We start from the raw sequence: 14440 nt of genomic DNA, 5'->3' as shown, positions 1-14440 counted from the left end.
TGTTCTTAAAACTGCCTTATCCTTTTTCCTTATTGATGCACATTTTAACAATGATTGGAGTACATGTCATGTACTTATCGGACAAAGCATTTAAAAAGATAGGCTATAAGCTAAACTAAATTTAATATTTATAGAATTTAGAGAAGATGTCATATCATCCAGAGGACTGCTGATGGAATGGAATCCCCAGTGATAGTATGTGAAATATCTATCAGGATGGAAGCAGCAGAAGAGTTCATTGTATCCACCAACTTTTATAATTTTCGTTCATGGTTTCTGATGAGACATGGCCCCCACCATTGCATGCCTGTAGAAAAAGGCATTTGCTTCCAGTGAACATGGTTGCCCAGTTGTCATGGAACAACCAAGGCAATCTTCACCTTGACCCTACTTGAGTTATCAGGACCCAGGTGCCTCGAGCAACTTTCCGCCTCAGTAATTCCCAAGACACCTGTGAGTACCTCAACTTGTTCGACTGTGACATAAGATTTTATTTTCTCAAATCAATTTACTAAAACCTGAATTTTATTACCAATTCTCACATCTTAATATGTACAAAGATGGTCTATGTATTTTCAAAAAAACCCTACCCCAAGCACCTCTAAAACCATAATTCCTAGAGAAGCACATGTTTGGATTTGTTCGAACATCCACCCAGATGACATCTACTGGAATCCTTGTTCCACTTCCCAGCTCTGGAGAATTCTGCTGCATCGCTCAAGAATCCTGCAGCAAATTTCCATTGCCTGCTACCCTCAGGTGAATGGCTGTGTACAGGATAAACCTGGCCTTTGTGCAATAACTCAAAAGTTTCCAGAGGCAACAATGAAATACCTGATTGGCTTTGTATTAGTCCTCAGTACATTTGTAAAGTCCTCTCCTGTCTTGGCCCAATAGTTCCCTTCTATGTAAATTATGCTTTTAGCTTTGACTGGCTAATTGGGATTGAACAGCTAATGAGTCTCTGTTGCTGCTAAGTGGGAGTTACCAACCCAACTATCCCTTGAGTTAGAGGAGACTAAACAACCTCATTCTTTTTTTTTCAGACTGCAAATTCATATTAACTTTTTTATTTTAAGAAGAGTTTTATTGGAATATAACTGACATACAATAAACTGCATATATTTTAAGTACAAAATTTGATTTTTTTTCTTATTTGTCATCTATTTTATACATACTAGTGCATATATGTCAATCCCAATCTCCCAATTCATCCCATCCCTCCTTCCCCCCTTGGTGTCCATATCTTTGTTCTCTACATCTGTGTCTCTATTTCTGCCTTGCAAACCAGTTCATCTGTACCATTTTTCAAGATTCCACACATATGAGTTAATATATGGTATTTGTTTTTCTCTTTCTGACTTACTTCACTCTGTATAACATAAACAACCTCATTCTGACGCATGTTCAAGTTCCCCATCGGCCTTGCCTGTCTTACAAAACACGCGAGGGCCATGTGCCTCAAAGGATTGAATAAAAGAGGTCCAGAGAAATGGCCTTTAGAGAATAATGTCACTAAGTGGCAGATACATACTGTGCTACATTTGGCTAAATCCAACCTTCTCTAGAAAGAATATGATTTACAAGAGAGAAAAAAACCCGAAGTGCTTAATTCATTGATTATGGGGTATGTTTTTTATTTGTGTGGTGAACTTGATTTCATACGGAGAAAATGGATGGTCTGGCATAGGAATGTATTAAGTGGTAGCAGGATATCGAATTGTCATTTTATAGGTCACTGAATGGCCATGTGCCCCTACCTAGCAGTTCTTCATCTCCCATCAGGCATAATAATCAGGAGCTAAATCAGGGAGTATTCTCTGTAGAATCCCTGTGTGACATGATCGCAGATTCACTTATCAGTTCACTTAACCAAAAGCTTGGGCTCCAAGAATAGAGCCAAAATGGGATGCAACAAGATAGTACAAGGGGGAGGAGTAATTTTCATTAAGATAAAAAAAAGTGTGAGAGGACTTCCCTTGTGGTCCAGTGGGTAAGACTCCATGCTCCCAATGCAGGGGGCCAGGGTTCGACCCCTGGTCAGGGAACTAGATCCCACATGCATGCCGTAAGTAAAGATCCTTTATGCCTCAACTAAGATGTGGCACAGCCAAAGGAAGGAAGGAAGGAAAGAAGGGAGGGAGGGAGGGGGAGAGAGAGAGAGAGAAAGAAAGAAGGAAGGAAGGAAGGAAGGAAGGAAGGAAGGAAGGAAGGAAGGAAGGAAGGAAAGAATGAAGGAAGGAAGGAAGGAAATCTGAGCTCATACTAGGGCAAGAAAGCATCGGAGAGAGGAAAGATACCAAGAGTGGGGGCTGAGGAAGGCAAAACAGACAGAGAAAGGCTGCTGCAAGTTGTGTTTGTGGCATTGGTCGTGTTTGTTGGTCTAAATGCAACTGGTCCTTATCCATCCACCCAAGGAGAGCTCTTTAAAAAGCGTGGATGCCCAAGGCCCCTTCCAGACCAATAAAATCAGAATTTCTATGGATGAGCCTAGGCACTCATTCTGTTTTCATTCCTTAGGTGATTCTTCAGGCTGAAGTATATCCCAAATTCTTTAAGAGCTCAGCAATTGAGACTTACCTTGAAACACAAGCTTGTTTTACTGGAGGCGCCCCAATCCTCTGGACATTTGGGTTCAGGGGTGGTTGTGGGCTCTGGCGGGCGGGTTACTCCTTCTGCCCAGTGTTTGCACACAAATTTTGCCTTTTCTTCACATCTCAAGATATCCCACAAGCCCCCTGCAACCCCAGTCCTCATAGCAACACACCCAGCTCTGCGTCCTACAGGTAACAAAGCAGAAGTCACTCAACAGGTGATGGTGAAAGCCGGCCATGCTCACAGAAGATAGTTCAAACCTGAGCCTCAAGTTGTGGCATCAAATCTACATGTGATGAGAAAATGTAGAGGAGAGACCCTGCAGCATTTGGCAGTGGATTTGTGCTATTTTTAAACTGTTATTTACCTTTTCTTTGTGTGGCCTGTAACCCCCACTGAATTATAATCTCAAATGTCAGGGTTTTGGTAACCTTTTTGTATTTCTAATATCTGGCAGAGTGCCCCCTCCGCCCCTGGCCAACACAGACACTTAACGAAACAATGTTTTCAGTATCATGATATTTACCATAATGACAAAAATAATGGGTTTTTTTTTTTGACTGAGGAAGTTGATTTTATTTCTTTAATTTTTATTTTATATTGGAATATAGTTGATTTACAATGAATGCTGTGCTAGTTTCAGGTGTACAGCAAAGTGATTTAGTTATACATGTACATATATCCCAAAATAATGGTTCTTTGATGTTTCTTTCTTTAAAAAAAAATTATTTAAGATTCATTCCCCCCCACCCCCACCCCAGGGTCCATGTAGATACTTGAGAATAGAAGTTCTTTGGACTTCAAAAAGAAACACTTGAGCTAGAGATTTTAGATCAGTTGCCCAAGTACCCTGAACTCATTTCCTCATCTTAAAATGCAAATATACTGCTACCTATCTTACAGTTGTGTTGCATACCAGCTTTAATGGATTAAAAAGCACACAAAAGAAAGTGTGGACTATACTGTTTCATGGTTTATAATTCGGTTTTACAGTCATGATTATTTCGAAATAGTAATTAAGATAGAGATGTGCAAGCATTAGGGTTCCTTGCTGCTAAGATGAGATCATCTTTGATTGCTGTTCTTTTAAAAGCAGTAAATGTTTAGAAGTAACTCTCAAAGTTCTGGGGAGGTACATTTTTCCCAAAATATTTTCTGTAAGATTGCTAATTCCCTATGACTCTGGTTTGATCCGTTTTTATTCCCTAAGGAGGTTCCAGGATTAATCTCTCAGAATCCTATTGCTAAATGATCAACACCAGTGAAATGGAGTTTTGCCTAGAGAGTAAGAATTACCACTCTTAAAAAAAAACCAAAAATGTGCACACAGCTCTTAATATACTGTACTGTTCTTTCAAAAAAACTGAAATCTTACTATTTTTCAGAATGTTCAATAAATAAACAAAAATCACACTATCCAAATTACCGATCTCTTTTCCTTATTGACAGCTGAGGATACAAGTTTTTAAAAATTGTGAAGATTAGGATTTATTAGGCCAAGCTGTTAATTCATGCACTTAAGCTATATTATTCCTTATTTAGCTTTTTATCCAGGCACAATGAAATAATTGCTATAAGGATGTTGAATTCCCTAAGTGTAGTCATACAGAATTATGTCATAGGCTACGACCTCAGTACACAAAGAAAGCAAAGAATCTTTCAGAGTCTATTTCAAAAAATTCTTATTAAAGAAGGGAAATCAAAATTTATAGGGAGGAAGGGTGATCTCAGGGCAAACAGCATGGATATGAGAATTACAAAGATTAGTCTAAAACCATGCTTGGAAGATTTCTAGTCATATAAATTTTCTGAGTCCCAGTTTCCACCTCTTTACAATGAGGATACTGAAACTTACCTTGCAGGTTTCCTATAAGTATAAAATTAAATTCAAGGCATATAAAGGGCTAAACGGGGTAGCCCATTCAACATACTGAAATAATGAGTTCCACGTAACCACTAAATCTTTTTCCACCACTGAAGCACAATCATATTTCTACTCATAGTTACATTGAAAAGTTTTATATCCCCAAGGACCGTTTCAAGTTCTCAGAAATAAGTTAACCATTTGCAATCTTTGTAACCTTTATAATTTCATCACTATTTCATAAATGCTTCCAGTACCAGAAAACCTAGCAGTTTTCTCCTCCTTTTTTTTTTCCTTAGGCCACTGCAAACTAATGGGAACATTTTTAAAAGAAAAAAGAGAATGAAATATAAAATAATAAAATCTAAAAAGCACAATTAATTTACATAAGTCTGTTCGGAAAGGTACTGTGAAGGGATCATAGGCTTGGCCTGATGGATGTGGAGGGTGAAAGGAAACTCAAGATTGAAGCCCTGGGACTTCCCTGGCGGCCCAGTGGTTAAGAATCCATCTTCCACTGCAAAGGGCAGGCGCTCGCTTGGGGAACTAAGGTCCCACATGCTGCATGGTGTGGCCACAAAAACAAAAAAAAGAACCCAGATTCTTGGTCTCCTCCGCGGACCACCTGAAACAAGACTGAAGCCCTGCACATACCTGGCATATCTGAATTCCAGTGCGTGAAGTGAACCCCTTCCTCAATGGTCCACTGAAAGGTTCCTTTATTTTGTACATCTGAAAGTCCTATCCAAAAATATCTTTCAGGCCTCAATCCAACGAAACTAGTCAGAAAAGCTTGTTCATATCTTTAAAAACAAAAACAAAAAACTAAATTTTAGAAAAATGTGAATTTTTCTAATTATCCACATGAAAAGTATCTCAATTGCATGCCTGCACTATGCTTTAGTTGGCAAATCAAACCTGTTGTGTTCTATTTACGTGTCATTTAAACTATGCAAATTTTCACTAGGGAAATGTAATCTTATGAAGGAACAATATCATATAGCTGACTGAATAAAATCATTCAAATGTACCCAAACTATTTCTCTCCACTGCTCACCAGCCTCTCTGCACCTCCTCAAAGTGTAAGAGAACTCCAAAAATGCAAAGGAGAAGACCAGCGCCTTTTAAAAATACATCGTTTGAAAATCAGCCCACTTTTCAAATATGTCAAATGCTCTACACAGTTCTTGGTAAAGTAAATGGAGAGGTTGTAACATTATCAAGGATAATACAATTAGAAAATCTGTGTGGATTTTCCCCTCAATTTCACTCTCATTTATCAGGTCTGAAACAAAAAGAGAAAATTATCAAGAGATACAGAAAACCAGAGGTTCCATCTCTGGAAAGAACTGGGAGCAGAACCACAAATTTCAACACCTTCTCTTCCTCTGGATTCCATCCTTATATTTGGTGTAATCTGGCAAAAATACAATGTAGTTGGTAAGGCAAACAAAATTTGTCTTAAATGATAAGCAGACAAGGATGCAGCAACACAGGCAAAAATTTCTCTTTGGCGCAAAAGAGAAGTGGTGCCCAAAGTTTCCAGGAACAAAGGGAGTTGTAGATGTCTCCAGCAAGAGCAGAGAGGGAAATGGAGAGAAAGCCACAACAACAGAACATTTGTTTGACCCTAGTCTGAATCATTTCATTCCCTAAACCAAACAAACCAAAAAATGAAAAGTAACAAACTCAATTTTTCTTAAATGTCTAAAAACCAAATTGAACCACAGAGTTAGTGAGTTCCTGAACACACGTATCATAGAAAACACATAAAGAAAAGCAAACATAAAATAGAAAACCTAGGGAAATCTCTACTTCAGGAGACCCACAGATCAGAAAATGCTCCCACAGTATTTAAAAATGTGTAGCTCACTTCCTGGTCATAAGATAAAAATTATTTATGTTTGGATTTTCAGATGTTAGCATTATATCAGGGTGTTACAATGTATCAGACATTTAATCATACATGAAAATAGAACAAATACTGGCCCAAGTTCTTTTATGAAGACTATACTAATTCTACATCTTTCATTTTAATCAAAGAATTTTTAATATCAATAGCATCCTGTCCATTTTATTGGGTCTGCCTTGAAAGGCCAATAAATATAACTTACTGTATTAAAACTCAACAATTTTTTATCTACTTACTCCAAACCAAATGGACATTTTAAAAAATTTCTTTTAAGTTTCTTCTGTGCCTATCCCGTACTTCGCAAAAAGTAGGAGAAAAATAAATACTAAAATCTCAAAGAATTATGGGACTAGAGGTTAAAAGTTACATAAAATTCTCTATGTCCGCGTCATTTTCTGGACCTATTAGTCTAGTAAACCTAGCAAAGCAAAGCAAAACAAGGAATGGAAGAATGGAAGGATGAATAAAGAATTCAACAAATCTCTCTGCCTTCTTTTACATTGGAGGTGGTAGTAAAGATAGAAAGTTTGACTTTTGAGATGACAAATTTTACTTTCTTTTTTTCTGCTCTAAAGAATCTGAGATCTGCTACATTAAAAATAAAGTTTAGATCTGTAAACAACATTTACCAGAGTATTAGCAAACAGTTCTGAATATTGTTTTATGGTACTAAAAGTAGCAAGATATAGTGTTTGCAATGAAGAATCCAAATAAAAATATGATTTTTAATGCTCCTATATTTACAAACCATACTTGAAGATTCAGTGTAATTTACTTAAAAATGTAGAGCACACTGATATGCTCTTTTAGAAAGGCTTCATTATTTGATACATTTTAAAAAAAGAATTAAAACAGTTGCATACCTGTCTTCAACAGTTGTTAGGTAAGCCTTCTCGTTTACACAGGTTTGGTTCGCTTCTGTAAATGTTGAAAGTGTGTGCCCAATCAAATAGCAGTAGGAGCCATGTCTTTTCCAGCCCTGTTGGTGTTATAAAGCAGATCATCATGCACATTTATTACATAATAATACTTTAATAATTCCTCTATCATGAAACACAAATTAGTAAACAATAGAAGTGTATAAAGAACACAAATATGAGTAACTTGACATGCAATGAAAACAATGTGTGTGGATGAGGAAAACGTGAATGCATTGTTCCTCATATGACAAATTATGATACAAAATGGGGGTGAGGCAAGTCATTCTCTCCACTTCCGATGCAACTTCCCATAAAAATGATTTGTGAAATGTTTACCAGAGAAACTGAACAAAATGGCTAAGATCTCAGTTTTAGAATAGGTAACTACAGGAAATACTTTGCAGAATAGCAAGCCTAGTCACCTACTGAAGCCAGTAGTAGATGGTGAGTCTAAAGCTGTACCATCTGGTCACAGGATAGTACTCATTCAACTTCTGGCAAAATGATTTGACCGGCTTCCTCTCCCACACTTCAAACACACAGAAATAAAAACATGCTCAATAAAAACATAACAGTAAACAGAAAATCTATACTAGAGTTTGAGAGAAAGAAGAGGAAATCTCCAGGTATCAAAAATAAGTATTAGTCCATTCTCTGCATCTGCATCCTTATTCTTGTCTTGTCACTGGGTTCATCAGTACCATTTTTTTTTTTATAGATTCAGTATGTATGAGTGGGGGTGGGGGCGGGGGGTTAAGGGGAAGCTGGGATGAAGTGAGAGAGTAGCACAGACATATATATACTACCAACTGTAAAACAGATAGCCAGTGGGAAGTTGCTGTATAACAAAGGGAGATCAATTCGATGATGGATGATGCCTTAGAGGGCCGGGACGGGGAGGGTCGGGGGGAGTTGAGGGAGGGAGGGAATATGGGGATATGTGTATAAATACAGCTGATTGACTTTGGTGTACCTCAAAAACTGGTACAAGTGTAAAGCAACTATATTCCAATAAAAAATTAAAAAATAAATTAAAAAAAAAATAAGTACTAGAAAACTAAAACTCTGGAGTGGAAAATGCACAAGCTGAGATGGTCATTGCCTGGTCAGGTATCAGACCGAGATGAAGGCCCTGGAGTCTAGGGGCTGGGTATTAACGTCCATACAGATTAGGGTATCTGGCCATCAGCCCACCGAGGCAGGGAGAGAACTGAAGTCCTTGCAAAAAGATGATAGGCACTAAGGTAGCCCTTCTGTGAAAGGAGAGAGAGAAAACTCTTTTTTTTTTCTCGCATAGAAGCAGGAAACGATAGAGATTCCTGTCACCTGCCTGGAGTTCTGGGTGCCAGAAGAAAAAAAATTCTTCCATTTGAAATACATACTGAGTCTGTGCCATAGACGGGCGCGAACCCCAGCCTTACACTCTCCACACTGGATGAGAATCTACAGCCAAAAAAATAATAATGTAAAACGTGGTCTACAAAAGGAGAATCATGCGGGAACTTTGAGAAGTAAAGTGCAAAACCGCACAACGGAAGTATTTCCACAACCCAGGTCATGTAGGACTATGACATATGAGGGTTGGGGGGGAATGAGATGGGGACTAACCCACAGTCAACAATTATAAACCAAGTGAGAAAAGTGTCTCATTTTAAGGGAGAGTCAACCTTTCAACATAATAAAACAATCTGGAAAAGATATAAAAAGAAGCACATTGAGGTGATTTAAGTGACAAAGGAAGAAACAGAATCAATGATGAAAGATCAAAATATTACGAACAAAGAATGAGAGGATTGGAACACACATTACAGAATCTCTAGAAAAGAAAAATGTGAAGTTAAAACTCGATGGCCAGATTAAATATAGAAAATACGTTTCAGAAGGATTAACAAATTAGTAAATTGAATGAAAGTAGAAGAGAGATGAGAATGTGAAAACATGTTTAAAAAATCATACTGCTAGAAAATAGAAGGAAAAGGTTGAAAATCAACCTGAGAGAAGTTTCAGAAGCACTGAATAAAATTAATGACTGGTAATTTTCAATAACTGAAAGGTACAAATCCTCAAAATGAAGAAGTATACTGAGTACCAAATAGAAGCAATGAAACAAATCCAAATCTCAACACACTGTACTAAGGAAAAAGACAATGAGAAAATCTTAAAATCAATCAGAGAGATAATATAGAGTACCCGCTTTAAAAAAAAAAAAGAAGAATAATTAGTCTAATAGGAATTCCAATGGCAAAAATAAAGGCCAGGAGAAAAAAAATAATATATAAAGTGCTGTCAGAAAAGAGCCGTCAATCTAGAATTCTAAGACGAGTTACCTAAATTACTATGCAGAGTGAAGATGAATCAAGACATTTTCAGACAAAGACAGAGTTTTCCACTCCCAAATCCCAGTGAAAGAACTTCCAAACGATTTGCTTTGACAAGAAAGTAAAGTCAAGAGGAATAAATAGGCTAAAAGTCTACACTGAGCAAAGTTGATAAGCGTCAGTAAATCCAGGTCTAACTGCCTGGACAAATACCAAAGATAACTAATTGGGATAGGAAGTTAAAGAATGAAATACTAATAAGATCTGTAGTTTAGTTAATAATATTGTATCCATGCCAACTACCTGTAGTGATCATGCACTCAAGTTAGATAAGATGCTATCATTGGCAGAAGCAGAGTGGTGATACAGGGGAACTCTTGATACTCTTTCCTTTCAACTTCTTGTGAATCTAACATTATTTCAAAATTTAAAAAATTTTGAATGTTTAAATGGAATAATAACATTCATTTTGTTCATGAGGCAGAGAGATATTGGTTAACTTCAAGTCAGGAATGCATGTTAAAAACATAAGGTTAACCATTAAAAAAAAAAAAGGAGTAAGAATGTATAATTTCCAAACCCACAGAGGAGGAAAAGGGGAAAAAGATAATCAACAGAACCAATGCCATGCACAAAAAGAGAAACAGGAAAAAAAAAATTGAAAGAAAGCAGAACAGCAAACAAAATAAAGCACATAATAAAATGGTAGAAACAAATCCAAATAGATTGGTAAGCAAAACAAATCTAAACTCATGTCTTCACCAGTTAAAAGCCAGAGTTCCTCAAATTAGATTAAAGATGAAAATGCAGGTCTTTATTTACGAGAGCCATTCCTAAAATATAACAACATACAATGATTAAAAGCAATCAGCTGGAAAAAGAGATTCCAGGGAAATACCAAGCAAAGATAGCTTCTGAGGCAATATTAATATTATTTAAAATTGACTTTATGATAAAAAAACATTATTATGAATGAAGAAAATAATTACATAATTAAAAGACTGATTCACTGGGAAGATATAATACAGGTCAAGGTATAAAAATCAAAACTTAATAGAAATACAAGGGGAGCAGACAAAATATTAGGAATACTGAATATCTGGATAATATAATTACTAACTTTTATCTAGTCAACACATATAGACCCATGGTCCCTCCAGACCAAAGATCATTCTATTCAAGCATGGATGGAATACTTATAACAACTAACTGTGTACTAGATAATGAAGAAAACTTCAACAAACAACAAAAACTTTATATGAGCACAATGCAATGAAATTTAGATCAATAGTATCTCCCAATTATTTAGAAACTAAAACACAAAACCCCCATCACTACCAGCAAAACTTCTACCATCGTGATCTCACACACACACACACGCACATTTCTAAATAATTCATGGGTCCAAAAAATATTAATGGAAATAAAAAATATTTAGAATTGAATCACAGGAAAACACCACATAACAAAACTTGGTGGTTGGTCCACAGTTTCAATTCCACCTTTTATTTCTGTAAGCATTTAAAAACACATCCACTTTAATGTGATATCCTTTCATTTGACCATCTAAAGCTCCTGGCGGTGTTTTATAATTCTGGAGTTCAAACTCATCTGTGGGATTCCCAAGCAGCCTGGAAAGGGGGACCTCTGTGTAAAGAGGATTTACATTTGCATCTGTCAGACATACAGGAACATTAGCAACTCGGGACCATTTCATGTTAATTTTTTAGATCAAGGTTTCCCACACAGGTAGCAATGAATTGAAAACTGAATCCTAGATCTTTACGACAGAAGGCTTGTTGTTCTGAATTCTCAGAAATACCCCTGCACCACCAAGTACCCAGGCCCAGACTAAAAAACTGTAATGTTATCTTCCTTTGCTGGCAAGTGGATTTTTTTTTTTTTCTATTCTTTCCAGCGACTTGAGGAAATCTGGCTAAATTAAATTAATATCTCTGAGTTCTTATATCTTCTGTCTAGTTAGAAATGTAATATTTATCTTTTAGGATCACTGAAAGCATAATAACCACACTCAATAAAGAGTTGGCTGATATTTTCTTCTTTTTCTTCCTACCAACCTAAGGATTAAAATGGGTTTTATCAGAGACTATAGACATGGCAGTTTATAGAAAAAATATACACAAAATTTTGACTGTGTAGAAGTAATAAAATTTGAGGATTGGTTTATTACTTATAGAAAGTTACATTAACATACACTCTCCTGTACATGCATATGATTAGGCAAAGAATATGTAAGTGTACTGGTATTGGCAGGACATTTGGGTTCTAGCCTTGCCTCTGTGCGACTCATAAAAAGCGATCACTTCTCTGAGCTGAAATTTCCAGAACTCAAAAATTAAAAGGGGGTTTTCAATCATCCCTAAGATCCTTTCTCTCACATTCTGTGATTTTTCTCTGTTTCCTCTATTTTTCTTTATGGTTTAATTGTACAGTACTCAATTATGTTTCATGAATTTTGGTGTTTGTTATGATTTGATAACAACATGACACACTTGGGCAGAAAATCAGTTTCTACTTTATTTTTATCCAAGAGAAGTGAGAAAGGAAAAAAGAGGAAGATGGTCAACCCAGCAATCAAACAGGAAAATGATAACCATATACTCCGTATTTTTTGTAGCTTCTTGACGATTTTAGAAACAGCTCCACAGAAATCACTTGCTTTAGCCTCAAAGAAAGAGAAGACCTGCGGGGAGGTATTACTAACTGTGGTGCAGGTGAGATTAAAGCACAATAGGATTGCATGGTTTGACTTGGTGTAACTGAGTTACTACCTGCCACTACCAGCTAGAGTCTAGACCTCCTGCCTCCCAGATCCTCAGGGACCTACTAAGAAGAATATCCACCAGAAACAGGCTCACCAGAAATATTATAAATGGAAAAAATGACTAAGGATCGTTTGCTATCTGCAACTTAAGGTTATCCACTGGAAATGTCCTTGACGACTCACAGGGTCATAGACTACCAATACCTTTAAGCTGAAGCATTTGGTTCCTATAACAATTAAGTATTTTCACAGACAAAATTAAGCTAAGCCTATCACATCATATTTGCTTATTTGAAACCATTGCATGCGTTCTGTACTCACTTTCCGGCAGCCTGTTTCCACTTCCACTATTCCTGGAGTTTGGGCTTGTGATTTCATCTTGCAGATGTAGCCAAGAGGCCGTTCGCAGGCCCGATCCGCCCAGTACCCATCCTGCAAAAAGCAAAGGTAGGCAAGAAAACCTTAATGATTATCAGTTGTTTGACTTTGATGCTAGTTTCTCGTAATTGCGCCTCTGGAAAGGGAAGCAAAGGTTGGAGGTTAATAAGAGAAAAAGGCATCTATGAAAAGGAAAGGTAAATGGACATTTCACCAGGAAACTGCAAATTTGACTTTGGCTACAAAGTCGTAAAAAGAGACTGCAGCCCCAGTTTGTTTTTATATCTTGGCTATCAAGCCACTATGGAGAGGGATTCAGAGAGAAATCAAAAATGCTCATAAGCCCTTAAGTGATGGTCCAGACAAAAGGTCTGCCTCCTTGTCCATCCCTACACGCAGCTGTTTTCAAGTTAACTGAGTACATTTAAAGCCACCCAGAAAGAATGCTCCCATGCAAGACGCCCAAACTGAACACACACCTGAAACCAGTCTTCTTTCCTCCCTTCTTCCTATTTCTACTGATGAGGATCCTCCTGAGCTAAGGTGTCATCTTTCACTCTGCTTCAAATTCCACCCTTTCTGCCTTCCTTAGAGATTTCATGTTAAATGACCTCTTCTCCTTCCCGTAACTGCTAAACACCTTGAAAAATGTTTTCTGTGCCCAGTACAATCTGGGACTCAACTCTTTGGCCAGCATAATAATTACAAATTGCAGATCTGGGCTGGCTGTTCCCAGGCTAATGCATGTTTTCTCATTGCTAGTATCTCCGCTACACACCCCTCTACCTCTCACTTCACGCTTTCAGCCATACTGTCCTTTGAGTTCCCTACAAGTACAAAGCTCTCTGGTTTCCTCTTCCCAGGACACACTTCTGTCTATTCTTTCAATAATTAACATGTACTCTTAAGCTTTCAATTTATCACCATAAAAACAATCACAATGACCAAAACAGTAGCTAATACTTACTGAACAGGAAGTTTGGGCCAGGCACTGTGCATGTTATATAGGCATTAACCCATTTAATCTTTAAACCCACCATGTGAGCTGGGTACGATTATTACGCTCATTTTACAAACGAGGAAATAAGCCATGCATCAAAACCCAGCCCCTTAACCACTGTGTCCATTGTCTAGTAACAAAAGATAACTTGGTGATATACATCAGTCGCTAAAGTGATATTTAAGACATGGAAGCCATCTTTTCATATTTGACACCTCCATATAACCTAAAAAAGAAACAACTGTAGCTCTCCAAGCACAGACCCTAGGCTCTTGGACCCAGAGTAAATCTAGCTAGGTCTCCATCCACTCAGAGAAACCAGCTAAAAGTAGAACCAAAGCTCTGAATTGATTACTCAAGCCATGTAAAAATATGTGCCACCATCCGTGGAGAAAAGGGGACCCTCCTACACTGTTGGTGGGGATGTAAATTGGTACAACCATTATGCAGAACAGTATAAGGAGGCTCCTTAAAAAACTAAAAACAGAACTGCCATATAACCCAGCAATCCCACTCCTAGGCATATACCCAGAGAAAACCATAATTCAAAAAGATACATGCACCCCAATGTTCTTTGCAGCACTATTTACAGTAGCCCAGACATGGAAGCAACCTAAATGTCTATCAACAGGAGAATGGACAAAGAAGATTTGGTATATATATACAAT

General features: G+C 37.3%; 1 protein-coding gene across 2 annotated transcripts in view; it reads right to left on the bottom strand.

Annotated features, from left to right (window-relative positions):
• Window positions 1-14440, bottom strand: part of MRC1 (mannose receptor C-type 1) — a 103765-nt gene that overhangs the window by 38234 nt on the left and 51091 nt on the right. For both annotated transcript variants that reach the window (XM_057732775.1, XM_057732777.1), the window contains 4 exons: window positions 12716-12826; window positions 7235-7350; window positions 5114-5262; window positions 2581-2780 (listed from right to left, as the gene is read on the bottom strand). In XM_057732775.1, the coding sequence (XP_057588758.1) occupies window positions 2581-2780; window positions 5114-5262; window positions 7235-7350; window positions 12716-12826 (576 nt within the window). The remainder of the gene's footprint in view (window positions 1-2580; window positions 2781-5113; window positions 5263-7234; window positions 7351-12715; window positions 12827-14440) is intronic.

Source organism: Hippopotamus amphibius, chromosome 4 (assembly GCF_030028045.1).
Source record: "Hippopotamus amphibius kiboko isolate mHipAmp2 chromosome 4, mHipAmp2.hap2, whole genome shotgun sequence".
NCBI classification, from domain to species: Eukaryota; Metazoa; Chordata; class Mammalia; order Artiodactyla; family Hippopotamidae; genus Hippopotamus; species Hippopotamus amphibius.
The sequence above is the reverse complement of the archived record's forward strand: the minus strand, read 5'-3'. Positions and strand labels throughout refer to the sequence as shown.